Consider the following 23,362-nt stretch of genomic DNA (forward strand, 5'->3'; position numbering starts at 1 on the left):
CTGCAGATTGACTGGAGGCCACCCGGCCCACAGCAAGCAGGGGTGTTTCCACTTTCCTTTCTGCCTGACTGACTCACTGCCTGGGTCCTCTGTCTTATGTCAAAGAGGGCTCTTGCTCTGCAGCACGTCCTTCACACTGACTCAGTCAGGACACTGGCCCTGCCCCTGGCCACTATGCAGTGCCTCCTGTTCCTTCTAGGTAAGTGTTGCCCTCCTCCTTGGGGGATGCTGTGATTCTCCTGGTGGGCAGCTAGCCCTAATTGGGTGGTGGTGGGGTGGGCTCCAAGCCTCCAGAAATACTGGACACTAAGGTTTAGATGAGAAGGGTGTGTGTGTGTGTGGGGGGGGGGGGGAATCAAGATGCTTCGTCTCTCTTCACAGCTTTAGGCAGGTGCCATGTAGCTGGAAGCAAACGTGTGCATGACACTGCTGTCAAGCCTGGTGCATATGTTCTGAGTTTTTCAGGGCTAAAAGTAATGCCTGTGCTGACCCAGAAAGCCCAGGCTAGCCCAGTATCATCAGACCTTGGAAGCTAAGCAGGGTCAACCCTGGATAGTGTTTGGATGGGAGATTTCCAAAGAATATTAGGGGTGTGATGTGGAGGCAGGCAATGGCAAGCCTTCTCTGAGAGTCTCTTGCCTTGAAAACCCTACGGAATTGTCATAGATCATTTGTGGTTGACAGCACTTTCCACCACCAAAAGGAATGTCAGGGAATGACTATCAGGATGTTTTTATTACAGGTTAGCTTTTTGACTACTGATAGTGAGGGGAGACCTGCCAGCAACCTCCTGTCCCCTGCCAGTACTCATTGAAGTAGCGGGGGAGATATTGGAGGGGGGGTGAAATGGTGCCTGCGACCTGTGTAACCATAACTAAGGGCACTCTAGGATTTACCTGAAACTCTTATGGTTTTTAACACAGAGTTTCAGATGAATCCTAACATATCCTGCAAGACTGTGATGTCCCTTCTTGCTAGGCATCAAGAAGTGATGTTGCAGTGTCTCAGGAAGTCGTTAGGTGCAATTAGAGTGCTGAGTAGTCTCTTGGGGGTTGTCAGCTGGGGACTATTAACCCTAATTGGCCACTTCCAAATGATTGTAGGTAGGAATATGGTAGGTTGGACCTAGCAAGGTTTTCCACTTGTGGAAAAGAGAAGAAGGAATACCCTTTAACTACCTAGAAAGGCTATATTGGGGATCATGGGACCTGCATGATCCTGCCATACATGGGGTCTGTAATAAAGAAGGGAAATGGGCAAGATTCAGTGAAAGAGGACTGTAGGAAAGCATTAAACCAAAGAGGATTCATTGCATACCAGGTGATCTGGTATCACAAAAGATTGTATCACAGTGAGGGTCTGGCTCAGTCGTTAGAAGAACAAGGCATCCCACCCAATTCTGAACATTACAAAGGAAATAAAAAAATTACTTGGTGTACCTCCTTTGTTGCTACATGTTGCAGTGTCAGTTTCAGTTCTGTCATATTTCATCATTTTCTAGACCACACCAGCTCTAGACTGTCTGGCACCCTAGTCAAGGCTAATTTCTGGTGCCTCCTCCTCCTGCACTGAGTCACATGGGGGATGCCCAATTTGTCACCCCCAGAAGGCTGGTGCCCTAGGCAATCACCTCGTTTGTAGAATCTACAGGACTGAATTGTGTGGTAGGTAGCATTGCATTATGGAAAAGCATTGGCAGCACAACTAATTTAATGAAGATTACCATGTTTAAGAACATTTGAGCTTCAAGTTTGACGAGACAAGCACACATAATGACAAGATGTGTTGAATCAGAACAGAAGTCCAGTGATAGACAACTGTGCCTAGTACCTATTCCAAACAGGAGCATGTCAAATTATCTTGCTCAGCAAACAGGGCTGGTTCTCCAACCAAGCAGCTGAAGCAGGCTCCTCAGATTCTCGTCGCTTATTTCTCATTCTGCACAGCTAAGGACACCAGACCCCCACTCAGGGCAGGTGACCGCCCACCCCCAGCAGGTGCTTCCTGCTACCATTCAGCTGGCTAAAAAAGCAAAAGGGAACTTAGTGTGAGCAAGTACAAAGGGAAAAAACCTCTAAGCAAAAGCCACCGCCCCATTCATCTCTTTACAAATGCGTTGTATATATAAGTGACAGGAAAAAATGGGTTCGTGGCAAACAGCCCAGAAATATAATAAACAATATAATTGACAAGAACAACAATGTACTCACAGGCACCAAATACCACATATGAGTACAAATGATAACATTAGCAAATCTCACTGTCTCCCCAGCATAAATCTAAGTCCGTACAAGGAGTCCATAGACTTCCAAAACATTTCAGTGTGGGAAGACAGCAATCGAAAAAATCAGCCAAAGACGCCTGCTCCAGATATAATTAAAGGACATTTCAATATATCTTCCTCAGTTCAAATGGCTGTTTCAACCGATTTCTATATATGTATCATCTGACACAGAGTTCACAGTGCTCAGAAAGAACCCCAGGTTCTCAGCTGGCTGGCAGGGAGGGAAATGGAGCCAAAATCATGGGGCAGGTCAGCAGTGTCCTAGCATACTGATGCCACTCCCTATGTGCATGGAAGTAACAGCAGATTGCTGGGGATGCTCTGGCTTTTGGAGAAAATTCTATGGTTAAACCAAATACTAGAGTGCACTGCTGGGGACACTCTGATGCTTCTTTTGGTGTGCACAGGAAGTTATGCCAGTGTGTCTCTGGCATGGATTCCTGACCACCCAGTAAATCCCTCCTGGCCCCTGCCAGTCGCCAGGTGGGACTTGGAAACTTTACTCACAGCCACATGGCAGCTGACCATAAAAACATATATGTCCTCTCCCATGAAGGTCCTTTTGGTGCCTGCTATACTGTCCCAAACATTTCATTTTACATTATTTGAACTAAAGGGCCCATCTTTTTAAAAGCTAAGCTATTTTAATAGTGTGCCTATGTCTTAAGAAAATATAGATATCTTATTAGCCTGTTCACTCTTGTTTTATGCTGTTTTTATGTCATTGAGTTGTTTTATGAGTTGTTGCTCAACAATGCTTATGATACTGTCTTTATGGTTTTATTATATTGTGCTTATTTTCTGAGGTGCTTCTAGCAGGACTCTGGAGAGGCAGTAAATATATTTTCTAAATAATTCAATAAATTCTGATTTTCTAAGATTTTTTTTTTAACCTGAAGGAATGTTAGGCATATGATGACTTCAAAGTGTGTTAATTCCCCCCCCCCCCGGCAGGTGATCACTTGGATTCTTCTGTTTGTAAATTTTAATGGTGTGATTTTATATTGTTTTAACTGTACTGTTTGACTTGTGGCCATATTTATAAGGTCCACCAAGGTAAGTAGGAAGTTAAATAGCGTTACCATTACAAAGTGATATTTGAGAATGCTTCTCATATGGACGGACAGACAGACAGACAGACAGACAGACAGACAGACAGACAGACAGACAGATAGATAGATAGATAGATAGATAGATAGATAGATAGATAGATAGATAGATAGATAGATAGATAGATAGATAGATCCTTCTGTTTTACTGTGTGCTGGCCCCTTCCCTTTTTTGCCATCTTTATTAATGATATGATCAGCAACCTCCATCTAGTCGATACTCATCCCCCCTCCCTGGCAGATAGGCAACTGGTAGCCTTACTCTTTGCAGATGACACAATCTTGCTGTCTAGAACACCAGTAGGCCTTAGACAGGCATTAGCTCAACTTGGTCTTTATTGTGATCATAACCTCTTGGAGATTAATTATCAGAAAACAAAAGTAATGGCTTTTGGCCCAAAACCCAGGCTAAGGGGATGGAATATAAATGGCCATAGTCTACAACAGGTAACAATTTACAAATATTTTGGGGTCATGATTCAGTCCTCAGGATCAAAGAAGGCTCACCACGAATACGCTGCCAATTCTGGTCACAAATCAACCCAGGCCACCATTAGGTTTTTTCTCACGAAAGGGGGGCATTTTATACCAGTTGCATTAAAACTCTACTTGGCCAAAACAATACCCCAACTCACTTATGGAACTATGTTGGGTCCATCCTTATCAAGTTTTGATCCCCTTGAGAAAATTCAGTCCAAATTCTTGAGAGTCATTTTCCACTTTCCAACCTGCGTTTCCAATGCAGTACTACACTTGGAAACTGGCTTGCTAAGGATAGAGGCTAGGGTGAGCCTACTTTCAATCACCACTTGGCTTAATCTCAGCCATTGCCCCACGAATATCACATCGTTGATTTTAAAGGATAGTTATTGTTCCTCTTGGGTTAGAGCCATCCATCAGAAATTGTCTATGCTTGGCTTTTCACCTGAATCTCTCCAGATAATGGCCCTGGATCAAGCCAGGGCCATAGTCAAACAGAGACTACAAGACATTGAGAGACAATGATATTGCCAAGGTCCCGGATTATCTAGCTCCCCCTCAAAGGAGATATGTGTTAGCTCCAGCCCCCTATCTCTCAACTTTAACAATACCATCCCACAGAAGGGCCTTTTCTATGGCCCGTTGCAATATCTTTCCTTCAGCAGTCTTTGAGGGCCGCTTTAGAAAGGTGCCTATGGTTGAGCGGGTTTGTCCTTGTGGTGCAGATAAAGTTGAAACGATTAACCATGTTTTGTTTGGGTGTGGCCTATACCCTGGCATACGAGCCAGGTACATTTATTCTTTGTTGGAGGGATGTCTCGGGTTTTCTGATTTCAAAATCAGAAATACACTGTTATCAGATTTTAACCCCCAATTCACAATTACGGTAATTGTGCCAAATTTATGGCGGCAGCTAGGAGAATTCGTGAGGATTATGTAAAGAAGGGGTCTTGAACTGACTGTTTTTTGAATATTTCCAAGCTTGTATTTTATCTTTTCTTAAATGCCAGAGTACTCTGTATACCATCACAAATGCTACTGAAACTGTTATAAATACAAAGACTATGCATAAAGTTGCCAAATTTTGTTCCCATGCAATCAAATTGCATTTTATGGTTCTTACAAATTAATGTCGAGGTAACAGATTGTAATTTTAATCAGTGTATTCTAGTTAATATTTTTTCTGGAGCTGTATAATTTTTAATTTTTTTATTATATGTACTATATTTATTAAGCTAGAAGATGTTTGACCACTACTGTATTATTTGTCATATTTCATTATTCATACTAATGTCCTATATTTTATTTTCACATTTATTTTTTAAATATCTTACGTTTCACCTATGTAGGTCCATCTTGATTTTTACAATTTCTATGTGGTTGTTGTTGGCATGCATTGTGCTGTGTATTTGGTCATGGACCGTAATAAAGCGAACTGAAACTGAAACTTGTTCTGATTTGCAACCCTCTCCTTTGTTTTTCAGCTGCCTTTCTTCAGCTCTGTGCTACAGGTAAAACAGCTAGGAATCCCTGTCTTTTTTTTCAGCTCATCTGCCCCTTCAGTGAGATACAACTTTGTCTTGGGAGCTGATGATAGGGGCATCTGTAGGAAAACGGATCTGTGAAAGTGAAGGCCTGGTGGGGTCCATTATTAAGGGAGCAAGGATTTTGCTAAACACATTTAATATATCATTTATAGAATGGAGGAAAATGATGCTGAAATAGAACAGAAATAACACATTTATTTTGTTAATAGAGTGCACTTATTGTTGTGAGAACTAGCAAACTTTTGTACTGCTCTCTTCCAATCCTTGTGATAGGAAATCTATTTTGACTTTTTTTTTTCAATAGTTAAGACCAGTTAAAGATCTTACTGGTGTTGACTCTGGCTACCTGCACATCTCAGGCCAGTTTCCTCTGCTGTCCAAGGCAAGGAACATCAGTTGAAACCTGCAGTGGGGTGATAGGCTGATTTTGGGGGTAGAGCCTAGGGGAAGGTGGAATTTGAGGGGCGGCCTTCAGTAGGATATATTGTCCACCCTCCAAAGCAGCCATTGTCTTCTGAGGAACTAATCTGTGTCATCTGGAGACCAACTGTAACACCAGGAGATCTCCAGGCCCCACCTGGAAGTTGGCAACTCTTACTGGGCTGGCATTTCTTCTCCTCCTCCTCCATCACCACCACTCCAAATCAGTTTCTTTGACCTCTCAAGTTTTTTACTTGGGGAAACACTGCTATTTCCTTGCTTGTCTATGATGCTGTCATATGCCATTAAAGGTTGCTGTTGTTGTTGGCTTGGGGAGACTTATCTTAAGACACAAGGATATTGAAAATAAAAATGGGCTGGAATGAAGGTAGAGCAGTTTTCATATTGGCATGGCAGCCTTCACAATTAATATTTCTCAAAGGAGGAGAGAACAGACAGATCTCTCTGTAGCCCGGTAACCTCTCCTTATCTCGACAGACCCATTCTCAATACGTCTGTCAGGATCTCCAAATCTCTGCATAGGACGAGTGGAAGTCTTTCATCGAGGCAAATGGGGGATGGTTTGTGATGATGAGTGGGACATGCTGGATGCGACTGTGGTGTGCCGAGAACTGGACTGTGGGGAGGCTCTTTCCGCACCTCATGGAGCCTGGTTTGGTGAAGGCACTGGTCCCATCTGGCTGAACGAGGTGCGTTGCCAGGGCACCGAGCAGCACCTCCATGCCTGTCGCCATAGAGGCTTTCGCAAGCACATCTGCACCCATGAGGAGGACGCCAGCGCCATTTGTTCAGGTGGGGTTGCCATGACAGAAAACTTCACTGCTATTCTGGCCCCACAGGATGAGAAAGGAGAAATAAACATCTTGCCACACTGCCAGGAGTTGATTTATTAAATTATCACACCCTTCCTCTGAGAGCTCAGCGTATGTGGTCCCCCTCACAACAACCTTGTGATGCTAGATTAAGCTGATGGGGTGACTGGACTTTATGGTACAGTGAGGATTTGATTCCTGGTTTCCCCTGCTATAGTCCTGTACTACACCATTCAGATTCATTCCTGGTAGGTGATGAACTGAGGAAGATCCTTCTAGTTAGCAGAACCTGAGTAACACCTTCAGTTTGTTTTTCCTCTCTGCACACAGGTATTTAAGGCCAGGGGTGTCCAGAAGTACAAGCCTTTGGACACAAGCCAAAGGGCAAAAATGAAAGGACTCTTGCCCTTCAGCTCTTAGCCTGAGTACTGGAGTGTAGACCTGGGCAGAACGTCAGCTAGCAGAGGGAGAAGATACAGTTAGCAATTGGAATCTTGCCTCCTGTTTCTTTTTTGTTGCTGTATTTGTTGTTTTTCTCCTCCATAGTGTTAGCCACTTTGGGGCCCCGCTAAGGAGAAAAGTAGAACACCAATATACAAAATAAATAATTTCAGCTATTATTCCCAACCTCCCACTGGAGGCAGGGTTTCCCCCAATTTCAGGGCCTCCAACCCACTGGCACACTACTGGCTGGTGAGGGGAACTCAGCCCCTGAAGGGTTCCATTGGCGCCTGATGGGCCCTGCATGATAGCATCACTTCTGGGGGATGCTATTCCACTGGGCATTTTGTGCTTGGACATTCTGGCATTTTGGTAAAAAACTCTATGGAAATAAGTCCACATCCCCCACCTCCACGGCCACCCAGGTAAGACCTGGCAACCCTAACTTCAGGATGTGACCACTGGGACCAGTGTTCCCTCTAAGGTGAGTTAGCGTGAGTTAGCTCACAATTTTTTAGCCTCTGGCTCACACATTTTTGTCTTAGCGCAGGAAAAATATCCCCAGAGCAAAGTAATTTATGCATTAGCTCACAACTTTAATGCCAGTAGCTCACAAAGTAGAATTTTTGCTCACGAGAGTCCACATCTTAGAGGGAGTATTGATTGGGACATATTTCTAGAAAGTGTATGAGAAAAATACATTTCCTCAAAGTGCTGAGTAATCGCAACCTGCCCTTGGAGCTGCTAGATCAGGGAATGATGCTTGCTGTTCAAATTGTGTGAATTCAACCTTAAACATTCCAGCACAAAAACTAGAAAGGCAGTATATGAACTGCTTTATTTATTTAAAAAAGGTCACTCTCACCTCATCTCCTTGGACTCCTATGGATCACTGCTTGTCAATACTAATATCCTTCAGTATACACAATATTGGACCAATCTCAGAACATATGCTGTTCTCCCTGTATCTATAGGGAAGAGTGGTTTTAGTTGAGAAGCTTGAGTCCCTTTCTTTCTTTGCAAGGCTTTCTACATCATCTTTACCTCCTTTCCTTGCAGGAGTCTGACAAAAGTTCCACATAGCAGGTCACACCAAACAAATTGGTTTCTACAGAGAGAGCCGTCACATGGTCCCACTTAAAGCAGTCAGCAAGTGAAGATGGAGTGCAGTTGTTTCTTGTAGCAGCAAACGCCAGCCCAGGAGCCCCCCTCCCCTTTAGTTGAGAGCCTCACATCCTAATCCTGTTGGCCCTGAGGGGAAAAAATGTATCCAGCTGGCTGAGTGCCTATTAGCAGCAGTTGCTTGTGAGGTTTGTGCTTAATAGCTGCTGTCCTATCCCTGAAGTAAAATGGTTCTCTAGCTTGTCAAAGCTCTTTCGGCCAACAAGCCTGACTGAATTCTCCCCATTCTGCTTTAACAGTTCAGCGTTTCCCTTTCCCTCCTTTCACTGCGTTTTCTCCTCCTCCAACTGTCAAAGAGGACAAGATGGAGGCAGTAATGACTACAAGACCAGTGCCTTCTGTACCGGCAGAGGGTGAGTATGCAGGCATCCGGAACCTGGTTCACCTGCAAAATAGCCACCTCTAGAATTGCATTAAAGACACTGCATTGGGTCTCCAAGTTCAGTTGGGGGGAAATTAGGAGAGGTGCCTTAGGGAGGCTGAGATTGGGGAGGCCTGAGAGGATGTGATATAGGGTTCTCAACCTCCAGGTGGGACCTGGAGAGCTCCTGGAATGACAGCTGACATCCAGGCTATGGAGATCTAGGCTGATGTGGAGAGTGGGTTGTATGGCATTATAATCCACTGAGGTCCCCTCCTCTGTACTCCCGAAACCTCCAGGAATTTCACAAGCAGGAGCTGGCAACCTTAAACTCAATCTAGAACCTCCAATTTTCTTAGGTTTTATAGTACCTCATAGAATTTGTCCTTAGAAATTGACATTTATTTCAGAGGAATTGACCTATGTGGTCTGGAGATCAGTTGTAATTCTGGGAGAACTCCAGGCCTCACCTGTAGGTTGGTAACCCAGCACTGGGGTAGAGGGGCTACACTGAGCCCAGTCAGGTCTCTCATCTTGATTAGTGCTGACTTGGAAGAGCTACCCAGAATCTCTGGGCCAGAGGAAACTTTTCTACTCAGGTTCCATGTGGTAAAAATGGCATTTGTGGCAAGGACACAAGTTACCAAGCACCTTCAGAGGTATCTAAATCTATGTTCTCTGGCAGGCACTCCGTGGCAGTTTATTTTGCCTATTCTGATCGTGGCATTCTGTGGTTTGGGTTGCAAAGATTTGGTGGGGAAAGGAAGGTTTGAAAAGGGTTGCACCTTTTTAGTGTTGCTTCTCTTGTATTTTCAACAATAGCAAAATTCAGCAGGGGTAGCTTCTGATTTGGAGGGGCTTGGGCTTTTTGTATTTCTAAAAGTACACAATTTATAAAGGGACAACCATACTACATTCCTTTGACTTCCACTGCGCTATGAATGCTACAGGGTCAAGCTGCAGCAAATAAACTTATGTAAAAAGAAATATTTATTTTAAAGTGTACATAAATTATAATTTAAAACATAGGACCTGGATATCAGGCTACATAGAGAATAATCCAGAACAAGCTTTTTATAAATTGTAATAATTTTCCACACAAAGTTCATGTTTTTAATTACCGTATTTTTCACACCATAAGGCGCTCTGGAGGATAGGACGCACCTTCCTCCTGGGGGACGATCCGCTGCCTCTTCCTCCGATCCGGCGCTTCCCCCATGCCTGCCTGCCTCCATCTTCTTCAGGCAAGCACTGGGATCGCTCCACGTGGCCCCAGCGCTTCGCAAGCGCCGGCTGTGGAGGGGGCAGCGTGCTTCCTACTTGCCTGTGTCCCTGCCTTCAGCTGTGATGTTTAAAGCAAGCGCTGGGATCGCTCCCTCCCCCCTCCAATCCCAGTGCTTGCTTTAAACATCACAGCTGAAGGCAGGCACACAGGCAAGGAGGAAGCACGCTGCCCTAACCACAGCCAGCGCTCGCAAAGCGCTGCATTTGCGGAGAGGGCGGGTGCTTCCTACTTCCCTGTGTTCCTGCCTTCAGCTGTGATGTTTAAAGCAAGCGCTGGGATCGGAGGGGGGAGGGAGCGATCGCTGGGGCCACGTGGAGCGATCCCAGCGCTTGCCTGAAGAAGATGGAGCCAGGCAGGCAGGCGTGGGGAAGCGCCGGATCGGAGGAAGAGGCAGCAGATCGCCCCCCCCCCCGAAAGTAGTACCTTCGGACTATAAGACGCACACACTTTCCCCCCCACTTTTTCGGGGGGAAAGTGCGTCTTATAGTCCGAAAAATACGGTATGTTTCTGTGTACACCTTTTAATAAATATTCCTTTTGATATCATTTTATTTGCTATAGCTTGACCCCTGTAGTATCCATGTAACTTTTCTTTTGGTGAAAAAAAGGAAGAGGGATTCCCTTTCACCACATAAAAGGCTATGCTGGGGGATGATGGGACTTACACAGACAAAAACTATGTGTGAGGGAGGCTATAGAAAAGTGAGAAAGCCAGCTGGATTTCCAACCATTGTTCCATGAGGTTGCTTCACAAGACTTAACACAACATCAGCTAAGAAGCAAATGTACCTTTGTTGCTATAACCTGTGTTTAACTCCTTTTCTCTTCCGTATTACAGGTAGCCCTGCCCTTCGCCTCATAGGTGGCAGAAGTCGCTGTTCTGGCCGGGTGGAGGTGTTTCATGAGGGGCAGTGGGGGACAGTATGTGATGACATGTGGGGACTTTCAGATGCTGCTGTAGTCTGCCAGCAGCTGGGCTGTGGAGAGGCTCTGGCAGCTCCAGGTAGTGCCATTTTTGGTGAGGGGAATGATGTCATCTGGTTGGATGATGTGCAGTGCCAAGGTGGAGAGTCAACATTGACAGAGTGCCTCACCAGCCCCTGGGGGACACACAACTGCCGCCACAATGAAGATGCTGGAGTTGTGTGTTCAGGTAAGACTGGCTGTACAGGGGTTGTATATTTATGTAGTTATTTCCACACGATATACTGCATCTGATTGAATGGTCATATGTGTTTCCCAAGGAATTGTGGGAACTATAATTTTGTGAGAGGCAAGAAGTGTCTACAAGAAAATGTTCAGGCCTGGTCTACTCATGCAGCTGAAAGAACTGGAAATAAAATAGTAGAGTACTGAGATAGTAGATTTTTTGCTCCCTAATGCAGGTGAGGGTTCACATTATTTACACTTTCTGGGGTAAATAGTTCCTTTCAAGCAGAAAACAAGCAAAGCAGTAATAAGGCTAGACTAAAACCAGTGTGCTGGGGGGGATCTTTTAAAGTATTTTATACACAGAAGAGCATTCCAAAATCACATCCCACATTTACAAGTCTGAAGTGCTACATTCTGCCATCTCAGGTTTCCATTGGCTCACATAATTTCACTAGGCATCAATACTTCATAGTACTACATTCCTCAGGATATTTTTTTTAATGTGTGAGCCATATAGTGGTATGATATTAATGGTATGGCAGTTGTGCCCTTTGTATATTCAGCTTCTGGAAAGGTGCTACAATTATTTTTATAGCAACATTACATATATTCTAAATTATTATGTAGCTCTTGCTTTATTAGTTAGATGTGAGACCTGTCACATAATGCATCTTCTCCCCACAGATGAGATGCCACTGACAATGGTGGAAGAACATCTGGCCATACTTGCAATGACCATGGCAACACAGAGACCCCAACCAATATCCTCTAGAAGATCTCCACGTCCTACTCTACCAACAAGGTATCAGGCAGAATCTGTAGCTCATGAAGCATCATGGCATACAGGGAAGAGCTCAATGGAAGGACATTCTGAAGCAATACTAGCAGGTCAGTAAAGTGCAAATAGGTAGGTGCCTTTATTATGAACCCCTTAACACTGGCTTGGGCACTCTTTCTTGTTATGAACATGTCAGTCATTATCATCATCACATGGCCAATGTCTACAGTGAAATTGCCCAAACTGACTATAAAAAATGTCATAATAGAGCTGCAACTATGTTGCACTGAATCTTTGCAAGAAGCATGCCTTACCATCAATCAGAAATTTTTAGGAGAGCAAACCAGACAAGATCATAAAAGAATGATGAAACAAAGATTATTTGGGACTTGTAAACAGATAAACACTTGGAGCGTAACACCTATGAAAGCACAATTGTGTGTGGGGGGGTGAGAAATAGAGTTTTGATTGATATGGCAGTCCAAGAAGACAGCAGAATCGAAAAGAAAGAACAGGAGAGCACAAAATACCAAGACCTAAGAATAAAAAGTATCTTCGGGAGAAGAAGGTTACCATCAGGCTAGTTGTCCTTGGAGCCCCTGGAGCAGTGCCTAGAATACTCTAGAAACATTTGGACATTCTAGGCATTGAGCAAATAGCACCAGCTCAGCTCCAGAAGACAGTGTTGCTTGGAACAGCAAGAATCCTGTGAAGATACACCTGCAGTTCCCAAGTACTTGGCTAGATCCTGAATTGCAGAACATCATCATCATCATCTACCAGTCAAGTTGACAATAAATCATCATCATAGCTACTATAACAACAATACAATGTTTGACAAGCCTCACTTTAGCTATCATATTTACTTGAAAGGAAGACAACTGCCAAAGAAAGACACAAAAAACTAATTTTCAAACTGTTGATTGTAGGAGATAGCAAAGCAGAATCATGGGGGGGGGGGTTACTTCTCCCAAACACATTTATAACCCCCCTGATGAATATACACTACTAGAATTAAAACTTGGAATTTTCCAGTGAAACTGACTTTCTGCTGTCTTTTGTCTGCAGCTGGTCAAGGGCTGATCTAGGCCAATTTCTCCCACTTCTGATGTTACTTTCTTTTCTTTATTTTTGCAGTCACAGCACATCTCACCTAGCCTACATGACTTTCCCATAGTAGGCCTTGCATAGTTCTCCACTCAATTCAATTTTACTTCTATATTACCCTAAATGTAAGATGATCCCCTTAAAATGTTATACATTTTTTTAAAATTATTGGATAACTTGTAAGCAAATATAAGACAACCTCTCTTTTTTTTGATGGCATATCCGCGGGGGGGTGGTGGTGGTGGTGGAATCTAGCCTTGTATTTAAGTGCTGTACTATTACATAACAATGTATTTTATATTTTTCTTCCCCATTATTCCTTTCATTAAAAGTAGTATATAAGTTGAGCTGGTATCCCAAGTTCAAGGGAAGAATAGTACCATAAACAGTCCACACTGCTTTTTAATTGCGAGATCTCCATGCTCAAAGGAGATGCCACAGAATGCTCTCTCTCTCTTTTTTTACATCTTTCCTGGCCTCCCTCAAAACAATTGTGTGGGTTAAATTGGCATTTGAACTTGCACCATAAAATAGAGTTTTGAATATGCACGCTTTCTTTCAAATAGATTGGTCCTTAAGGCAGCCTTTGCATTACCAAGTACCTTGCACCTTTCATACCTCCCATACAAGAATCTTGCTGGTGTTTGAATTTGAAATGTAGCATTGTGCTACAAGTGTGCATAGCAAAGTGCTTTCCAATGATAGTTGTGTTTCAGCAAGAAGACCTTGACTTGACCCAAAGATTGATGGTATTGAATGCGTGGGATGTTGGAGAGGGGTTGGCAGTTTGGCTGGTGTACTGTCCGCCTAACGCACCAGCCAACGCCTTACCATCACTATTGGAGGCAGTGGCGGGCTGGGCGTTGAGGTTTCCGGGGCTTATGGTCCTGGGTGACTTCAACTTCCATGCTGACGACACGGCCTCCACTCAGGCGATGGACCTAGTGTCTTCCATGGAGACACTGGGGCTCTCTCAATTTGTCACAACTCCCACGCATCAGGCCGGGCACACACTAGACCTGATCTTTGCGTCCGGGATTTTGGTGAACGATATCGCTGTAGAAGCGGTACCATGGTCGGATCACCTAGCCCTTAAGGCCCATGTGGGGATGCCACCCCAACCCTGTATGGGCGGAGAGCCTATTTTGGCTCGCCCCCGGGGCCTGATGGACCCGGAACGGTTCCAAACGGCCCTGAGGGATCCTTGGCCCACTAGCAATTCCCTTGATGGCCTGGTGGAGACCTGGCAAGACCAGCTATCCAGGGCCATCGACGAAATAGCACCTCGGCACCCTCTGCGCCCTCGTGTTAGGCTGGCCCCATGGTACACCTTGGAATTGCGCCAGCTGAAACAAGGGCTCAGATGACTAGAGAGGCAGTGGAGACATACTCGGGACGAAGCAATGAGAACATCCTATAGAACGTTTATGAAGTCTTATGAGATGGCAGTCAAGGCTGCAAAGAAGAACTACTTTGCAACCAAGATTGCATCTACAAATTCACGCCCAGCACAATTGTTTAGAATAATTGGAGACTTTATAACATTGCCACAAGGCAAACCAAATATTAGAGAATTGGAGATTGGCTGTGAGGCATTTGCGAAATACTTTGCAGATAAAATCTCATTGCTCCGCCAAGACCTGCCTACCACTTTGGAAACAGTGAGTGAAACTGAGGCTCCGTGCCTGTCTTCGGGTTTGGTATTGGATCACTTCGACCCACTCAACCTGGAGGAAGTTGATGGGATCCTCTCCGCTGCTCGCCCAACAACATGCGATTTGGACCCTTGCCCCTCTTGGCTGATTAAATCTTGCCAGAGGGAGCTTAGATGTCCTTTACGGGACATCATAAATAGATCCCTCGCAGAGGGGCATTTTCCAACACCTCTGAAAGAGGCATTGGTCCGCCCTCTCTTAAAAAAATGTACAGCAGACCCAGCCGAATTGGCGAATTATCGTCCGGTGTCTAATTTACCATTTTTAGGTAAAATCATTGAGAGGGCAGTGGCTTTGCAGCTACAGAGGTTTCTAGATGACGCTTCCGTTCTTGACCCGTGCCAGTCTGGTTTCCGACTGGGCCATGGGATGGAGACGGTGCTGGTCGCCTTGGTGGATGACCTCCAGCAGCAACTGGATCGTGGCGGTGTTGCGATACTGATGCTATTAGACCTGTCGGCGGCATTTGACACAGTCGACCATCAGCTGCTAATGCGCCGCCTCGCTGACATTGGGGTTGGGGGATTGGCCTTGCAATGGCTCTCCTCCTTCCTCTCAGGTCAGGGACAAAGGGTGGCTATTGGGGGGGAGCGATCCCAGAGACACACACTAGATTGTGGTGTGCCTCAGGGAGCAGTTCTCTCCCCAATGTTGTTCAACATCTATATGCGCCCCCTTGCCCAGATTGCCCGGAGGTTTGGGCTGGGTTGCCATCCATATGCAGATGACACCCAGCTCTATCTACTAATGGACGGCCGGCCCGGCTCCGCCCCAGGGAATCTGGATCAGGCTTCACAGGCTGTTGCGATGTGGCTCAGATTGAGTGGGCTGAAGTTGAACCCAGCGAAGACAGAGGTCCTTTGTGTGGGTCGCGACGCTCTAGGAGGGGAAATAGCTCTCCCAGCCTTCGACGGCGCGCCATTGAAACCAGCGCGCCAGGTAAAGAGTCTGGGTGTTTTACTGGAGCCTTCATTATCAATGGAGGCCCAGGTAGCAGCCACTGCCAAGTCAGCATTCTTCCATCTGAAGCAGGCAAGGCAGTTGGCCCCTTTCCTGGAGCGTCGCGACCTCACAACAGTGATCCATGCAACGGTCACCTCAAGATTGGACTACTGTAATGCCCTCTACTTGGGGCTACCTTTGTGCCGGACCTGGAGGTTGTAGCTGGTGCAGAACGCGGCGGCCAGGCTATTGTTGGGGCTCCCGAAATGGGAGCACATACGGCCCGGGCTGCGCGGAGTGCACTGGCTGCCAATTACATACCGAGTCTGGTACAAAGTGTTGGTCATTACCTTTAAAGCCTTGTATGGCCGAGGACCAGCCTACCTGAGGGACCGTCTCTCCCCATATGAACCCCAGAGGGCACTGAGGTCAGTTGGAAAAAATAAAATGACTATCCCTGGGCCGAGAGAGGTCAAGCTCCAGAATACCAGAGCACGGGCCTTTTCAGCTGTGGCCCCTGCCCTATGGAATCAGCTTCCGGAGGAGGTACGGGCCCTGTGGAACCTTGATCAGTTCCGCAGGGCCTGCAAGACTGTCCTCTTTAAACAAGCATACATCGACCGCTGAATTGCTGTGAATTAAGGACCCGCCAGCACGGTCCTGTTTTAAGGACCTACATTACCATGGAATTATTTAAACTGGCAGAAATCAGCGTCAGAATGCCACCACGAACCCCAGAGAGCACTGAGGTCAGCAGGGAAGAACCTGCTGACTATCCCTGGCCCAAAGGAGGTAAGACTCCAGAGTACCTGTACTCGGGCCTTCTCAGTTTTGGCCCCACAGCTGTGGAATCAACTCCCAGAGGAAATGCAAGCCCTGCGGGACATTGAACAATTCCGCAGGGCCTGCAAAACCATCCTGTTCCAAATGACCTTTACCAGCTGATACTACTAAATTGCCAAGTAAACTTGCTGATGAATAGCACTAAATGTATTCATGTTTTTAGAATTTTATGGATTTTAATTTGTCTTCAAATGTTATTTATTATATAATGTATGTATTGAATTTTATGCTGTTAGCCGCCCTGAGCCGCTTGGTCGGGGAGGGCGGGATACAAATAAAATGTGACTGACTGACTGACTGACCATTGCTGCCAGATTAATTTAAATTAACTGTAATCTGAATTTTTAAATATATTAACTGGTTTTTATAATGTTAAAGTTTTTATTGTTAAATTTAAAGTTTATATTATTATTGTATATGCATAAAATGTTGTCAGCCGCCCTGAGCCGCCTAGGTGGGGAGGGCGGGATACAAATAAAATTTATTATTATTATTATTGCTGAGCTAGCAATAACTGTGGAAAGTTTCAGTTTAGCCTCCCAAAGCTGTAATTCTTGAAATATGACATATTGCCAGTAAAGCCAAGAGAATTCAACATAAAACACATGGTTTAATCAGGAATGGTTTAATTTACTCCATAGAGCTGAGAAAATTAAAGCATTATAATCATAGTAATAATGATGATGGTTCTGTTGCCTCTATCCCAGCCAATTTTTGTTGTAGCTAGTTATTTTATAGATTCTCATGTATTTAAATAAATAGATGTATATGTAAAACAAAAACTACCATTATTTCCCCTCCTCCCCAGAGGAGCTGGCAAATAGAGAGCTTGGAATTCTGTCTTCTTAGCTGACTATATTTATTGTCTGAAATCCAGATTAGAAAACAGTGGAGATGGGATGGGTTTCTGCATTTGAAGCAGTTGCATGAGTAGTAGTTCTCTAGCTTCAACAACCTGCCCATCACTATCCATTTGTCACAACTGTTCAAATCATAAGGGAAAAAAAATAAAAGCCAAAAAATAAATTACGCACGACACCACTTATAATTTTCTTATTCAGCTCGGGTTTTTTTTTTGGGGGGGGGGTGGCTTTCAGGTCCATTGGGTCAAGATGGGAGTAAATTCCCCTCTTCTAAAGTTGGCCAGGATATATTCAGTCCTACTCTATGCAGAACCTTCAGTTAATTAGATGAGACATCTGTCACATGTTTCATCCCTGCAGGGACATGAAGCCAATCTTTTACACGGTATTTGCTCATCTGTCTTTCATTGTGTTGCTTCTTTTCCTGGCCTGTCACTTTATGCTTCTCAAGGGAAGATGGGAACAGGGCTCCTATTGCTAAGTAGTCAAAGAATTTGCACCTTATTTACTTTTATACGTGGGAGGCAGCACAGTTGTGATATCCACATTTTTTGTTCAACTTGAGTTCATATTTGGGTTTATGAGAATTAGAAGTCTTTGAGTAGATAGACAGCCAAAGCAAGTCGTGAGATGTGGGAGCTTTGAAACTTCTTGATCTAACAAATTCCCTTTCCCACTCTCTACATCTCAGGCCAGTGGCAGGTGAGGCTGGCAGGAGGCTCCGGATCCTGTGCTGGACGGGTGGAGGTTCTGCATGAAGACTCCTGGGGTACCGTGTGCGATGATAGCTGGGACTTGTTGGATGCTGCTGTTGTGTGTCGTGAGCTGCACTGCGGGGCTCCACTTCTCAGCCCTGGAAATGCACGATATGGACCAGGAACTGGACCCATTTGGTTAGATGATGTCAACTGCATGGGGAAAGAGTCTACTTTGCAGCACTGCCAATCCCAGCCCTGGGGGCAGCACAATTGCAACCACCATGAGGATGCTTCTGTCATCTGCACAGGTGGGGCAGCTACTCAGTTTCTGTCCAGTCGTATTCAGTGAGCACATTTGCCTGGTTCTAAATAGCATGGGCCTTTCTCTAAAAACAGAGAAAGAGACTCACCATCTGGAAAAAGCTCTGTAATTACTCCATCCAGTCTGAATTTATGGCGTCAGACAATAACAAAAATTTCTGGGGAGTGGGGTTTGGAAACAACTGAAAAAGAGTTGAAAACACTAGGATTTTAGGATCGAATGGACAATCATTCATTCACTCCCCCCGCAAGATTCCAGATACACACCCCCTGAGATTCCAGATGACGCTGTCAGCTCATGCATTTTAGTGTTTTCTGTGTTGTTTTGCTGCCTGTATATATATAAAAAAGCAACTCAATGGCAGCACTGCTCTGTCCAGTGTATTTTAGTCTGCTCAGAGCTGCTCTTCTTCAGGTGTTTCTTGACACAGTTGTTTCCTGTTAATTCAGCACTGACAAGTCTTCTGTGTTTTTCAGGCACATGGAAGCCCCTGTCTTTGCCAAAACCTGTCACAGATTCAAGTATAGCTGAACTGATCCTCACCACACGGGGGCCAGAACCTGCAGATGAGTCAGGGCTACAAAATACTTTGGATGTGGCTGAGGTTCCTACACAGAGTTTACCTCCTCCTTGGGAGATGGAATTTCCTAATCCATGGCACCCTGATGAGATATTCCTACCACCCACAAATGAGATGGAGCTTGAGGTGAAGAAGGAAGCACCAACAAGTCACTGGAATATACAGGAGATGACCCCAGGCCAAGAGGTTCTGCAAGATGTTCATGACATAGAGTCACTCAGTGCCCTGAAGACAAGGTTACCCGCACATACTCATGGACCAGAGCCCACAGATCCTTCTGTCAACTCTCAGCCACTTTCAACCATGTGGGATCTGAAATCTGAGAGAGAAACTGAGCCACCAAGCCCTCCAGGAACAGTCATGCACACGCAAGACCTAACGGGTGCAGTGGAGACTGATCCTTTCATCCAGTGGGACATGTCCAGGAAACCTTTAGTCACACAAAAAGCAAAACCAAGTAGCTCCTCTGCTGAAACTCAGTCTACCTCTGCAAGAGAAACTGAACCAACCAGCTTTTCAGGAACAGAATTTATCCCAGTCATTAAAGACCTCAAAGATACAAAGAAGATGGTGACTGAGGACCAGGGGGACCCCTGGTCACCACCAGTCAAACGGAAACCCACCAAACCCTCTGCGGAAACTCAACCAGACTCTACCATTTGGGATCTGGAATCTAAGAGAGAAACTGATCCACCAAGTCTTCCAGGAATGGTCACATTCAGACATGGCCTCCAGGCTACAGTGGAGGGTGTGCCTTCCATCCAATGGAACAACATGTCCCAGGAACCTACAGTCACACAAAAAGCAGAAGCAAGTAACTCCTCCTCTGAAACTCAACCTGCCACTGCCATTTGGGTTGCAGAATCTGAGAGAGAAACTGAACCAACCAGCTTTTCAGGAACAGAACTTCTCCCAGACACACAGCTTGCTATGGAGACAGTGACTCAAGTCCAGTGGGATGACACCACCAGGATGCCACCAGTCACACAGGAACCCACCAACACCCCTGCTGAAAGTCAGCCAGCCTCCACCATGTGGGTTTGGGAATCTGAGAAAGAAACAAAGTCAGCCATTCATGGAGGAATGGAACTGTTCCTGCCCTCAAAAAGTATGGAAGCTACAAGAGAGATGGAAATGCAAACAGCCACACAGAACATACAACCTATGAATGACAGGGAAGAAACCAGCCCCAGAGTCCCAGACTTGAAAGGAAGTTCAGATCCAAAGCAGAAAGAGATACTGAACAAAGATCACCATTCTGTGAGGCCCATAGGTGAGGAAGTGCCCCACTGCTGGCTTCAAGACATCAAGGGCTCCTGGGAAAGAAACCTTCAGTGGGTCCCCATGACAAAGGAGATAGTGGTGGGTGTTGTTGCTCCTCTTCCTTCCTAAGTAAGGGAGGGTGGACTCAGGAGCCATGGAAGAGAGAGAATGAAGACAAATAGCAGATTCTCACTCTCTGACTTGTCTTCCTTCTCACCTGAAATAGATTGGGAGCTAGCAGGTGAAGGTGCCACCTGTCAAGGGAAAAGATAGTTGCATGGAAAGGTCATCAGCAGATACCAACTGAGTGGCATCTCTCAGCTTCTGTATGTTTTTTTGTATTGATAGTCAACAGCTGCTGATACATCTTGAAGTTGCAGCAGTTATGGAATGGGCCTCTATAAACAGCCAGCAATGGGCCTCTGCTGGCATCTACAGAGCCTGAACACCTACAGCCCACTTCTAGAATGAGCTGTCAATTTGTACGGGGCAGTGATCAATCCAACAGGAATGTCCTCTATGAGGTGCCCTAGAATCCTTGGCAATGACCGGAGTTGGTAGTTGGTCCCTTGTTTATACACATTGATTGTTCCACTTGCCTAGAATATTTAAAAGCTGCTTATAACTAGCCTGCTTAAATCATCATAAATGTAAACACAAACCACAGTATCTGCAACCCAAAACCTCCATTTCAACAGAGAATTAACTGGCCCTCTCAACTAACAGTCGAATCACCTCTCTTTCCAAAAAGTGCAGATCTACACACTCCACGAAACAGCAAAAAGGAAGGGGAGCTCTGCAGCAAGCAAATAAATAACTACAGTTGCCAGCCTCTCAGAATTACTACTGATTTCCATACTACACAAATCAATTCCCCCAGAGAAAAGGCTGCTTTGGTGAGGTCACTCCACCATACCTTGCCTCCCCAGGCTCCATCCAAAATTTCCCAACCCTGAGGAGGCAGCCCTAGAAGAGTTTTGAAAATCAGTGCCCTTAGAGATGGAAGATAACAGTGATGGCAGGGAGAATGTCTTAGTTCCATGAAATCCTCAACAACTAGAGCTGCCAGATTCAGGTTGGAAAATACTTGGATATTTGAGGGGTGGAGCCTGGGGAAGGCAGGGTCTTGGGTGGAGAGGGACCTCAGCAGGGTGTAGTGCTATTGAGTCCTCCAAAGCAGCCGTTTTTCTTTAGGGGAACTGATCTTGGTCATCTGGAGCTCAATTATGATAGTAGGAGAAGGTCTCTAGGTATCCCCAGAAATTGGCAATCCTATCAACAATCATAACAAAGCCCACCTCTGACTTGCTTTTTCTAGATTGTGTGACCCTCACTCCCACTTTTCCTAACCACATTTTCCTTCTCCAGCTGAAACAAAGTCCACCATTGTTCCCAGTGCCTCAGACTCATGGGATGGAACAGATGTGAATGATGTGATATCCCAAAGTCCAGTGCTGCATGCATTTGACATAGGCAGTCCATCTGAGAAAGGCTTGAGCTCAGAAGTCACTGAGAGAGACTCGGGTAAGATCCAAAGATGTAGCGCTTGCATATCTCATGAAGATTTACCTTTGATGGGAAGCATTACAAAGCACTCCCCACCCTCCTGTAGCTTTCGTAGTGACACTGCTGTGACACCTGCCCCAGGTCTGAACCTAGCAGTGGTCCTACAAATACTTTTAAAATGGGACTTGTGGTTGCCTCTTTGGTCCAAACCCCTCCATGGCCTATCTGTTTTCTCAGATGAATTCTCTCTGTTAATATTTCTTATTTAGCTTTGCTCTTTGGCCATACCCAAAGCCAACTTAAGTGATGCTTCTGTAGGTTTATCTGGCCGTGTCACATTAGGCTCCTGCAGATTGCATCATAGTAATTATTCTTCATGGAGCTATTCCTTTTGGGTTCCTGTGGGTAGGATGTCAGTGGCACAGCATAGTTATCTCTGTTATTTTTCATCTCTTGCAGATGCTGCCTCCACACTGGGTCAGACCAAGACATCCGGTACAAGCACACCATTTACTGAACCGGCCATCCTCCCTACTCAACTCAGTGAATCATCTGCTGGCTGCCCTGTTAGGCAGGAGCCAAGGAAACAGCATCAAGACTGCTGCTGTTCAGCAGATGCCCTGGGAAATATTGTCCATGCTATGGATGGTCTTCGTGAGGAGCTGGGCTCCCTCTCTACAGCCATCCAGCAACAGGGCTCTCAGCTGGAGGCCTTGGCCCACAATTTGGCTGAGCTGGTGACTTCTGTGCACCAGCTGGTAAGGGTGCTGCCTACCCTGATGCAGCCAGTCCCATCCTCACCTTCTTCAGTACCCTGCAGGCAGAATGAGGGTGAAATTCAAAATCAGCCGCCCATACAATGAAACAGCGCTTCCTGTACAGCAAGGACGTTGCCCCTCATGCCACACAGACTATGGTTCTTATACCTTCTTTCAGGTAGCACTCCTGTTGGTCCACTGAGAAAACCTGATTCTTCTTTGTGTGCCAGAAGATCCTACTGTATGCTGGCATGAGCAAGTCGCAAAACCATGACCCGGAAAAATCTGCTTTTTTTTCCATCTTCTTTTTAAAAAAAATTATGAAGAGTTCTGACAAAATTGAAAGCTTGCACACTGCTATATTGGTCTTAATAACTGGATTGGTTTTAATAAAAAGTTATTGCATGGATTGTGTTCTTGATGTTTTGGCTTTCACCTTTGGGCCAACAGAACTGAAAATGATTTGTCTACTGTGGAGGCAGTCTTCTGATGTAGAGTACATCCCACCCACTTTTCAGAACCTTGAAAGACTCTGGTTATGTGTGAATGGAAATGCCTGACACCAGAGGAAGTACGTTTTACAGTGCAGGGCAACCTCTACAGCTGACAAACAGAAGTGCAAGCTAAACAAGGATCTAGGATCCAAGCCTTAGAAAAGGCCAAAAGGCTATCTATAGTCAAACCTGCTGGGCTCATTCCTCAAGATCAACCCATGCAACCCCAAGTGTGCCATATGCAGACAGAGACTATAGGAGAACAGTGACCCAGGATAGCTGCCTTTTAGGTTACTTTTGATCAAACTTCCATTAGGATTGCTAGAACCCCCCCCCCCCCAACACACACACATACACTGGTGGGGGATGGAGTTGCCAGATCTAGACTGGGAATCTCCT

General features: G+C 45.3%; 1 protein-coding gene across 1 annotated transcript; it reads left to right on the top strand.

The window, feature by feature from the left end:
• On the top strand, window positions 1-22,718 carry LOC132584537 (soluble scavenger receptor cysteine-rich domain-containing protein SSC5D-like). Its single transcript, XM_060256442.1, has 11 exons — window positions 1-199; window positions 5,358-5,384; window positions 6,339-6,653; window positions 8,536-8,649; window positions 10,781-11,095; window positions 11,779-11,982; window positions 18,034-18,348; window positions 18,839-19,310; window positions 19,665-20,215; window positions 21,574-21,729; window positions 22,171-22,718. The coding sequence occupies exons 1-11, from the start codon at window positions 97-99 to the stop codon at window positions 22,572-22,574; spliced, it is 2,976 nt and encodes a 991-aa protein (XP_060112425.1). The 5' UTR covers window positions 1-96; the 3' UTR covers window positions 22,575-22,718.
• Window positions 22,719-23,362: the final 644 nt, after the last annotated feature.

The sequence above is a fragment of the Heteronotia binoei genome, chromosome 15 (genome assembly GCF_032191835.1).
Source record: "Heteronotia binoei isolate CCM8104 ecotype False Entrance Well chromosome 15, APGP_CSIRO_Hbin_v1, whole genome shotgun sequence".
Lineage (NCBI taxonomy): Eukaryota > Metazoa > Chordata > Lepidosauria > Squamata > Gekkonidae > Heteronotia > Heteronotia binoei.

Coding starts and splice junctions, on each gene's coding strand:
- LOC132584537 (XM_060256442.1), top strand. CDS start 97: ATGTCAAAGAGGGCTCTTGCTCTGCAGCACGTCCTTCACACTGACTCA. Junction 200..5,357: donor GTGCCTCCTGTTCCTTCTAG/GTAAGTGTTGCC, acceptor TTTGTTTTTCAG/CTGCCTTTCTTCAGCTCTGT. Junction 21,730..22,170: donor AGTCACTGAGAGAGACTCGG/GTAAGATCCAAA, acceptor CATCTCTTGCAG/ATGCTGCCTCCACACTGGGT.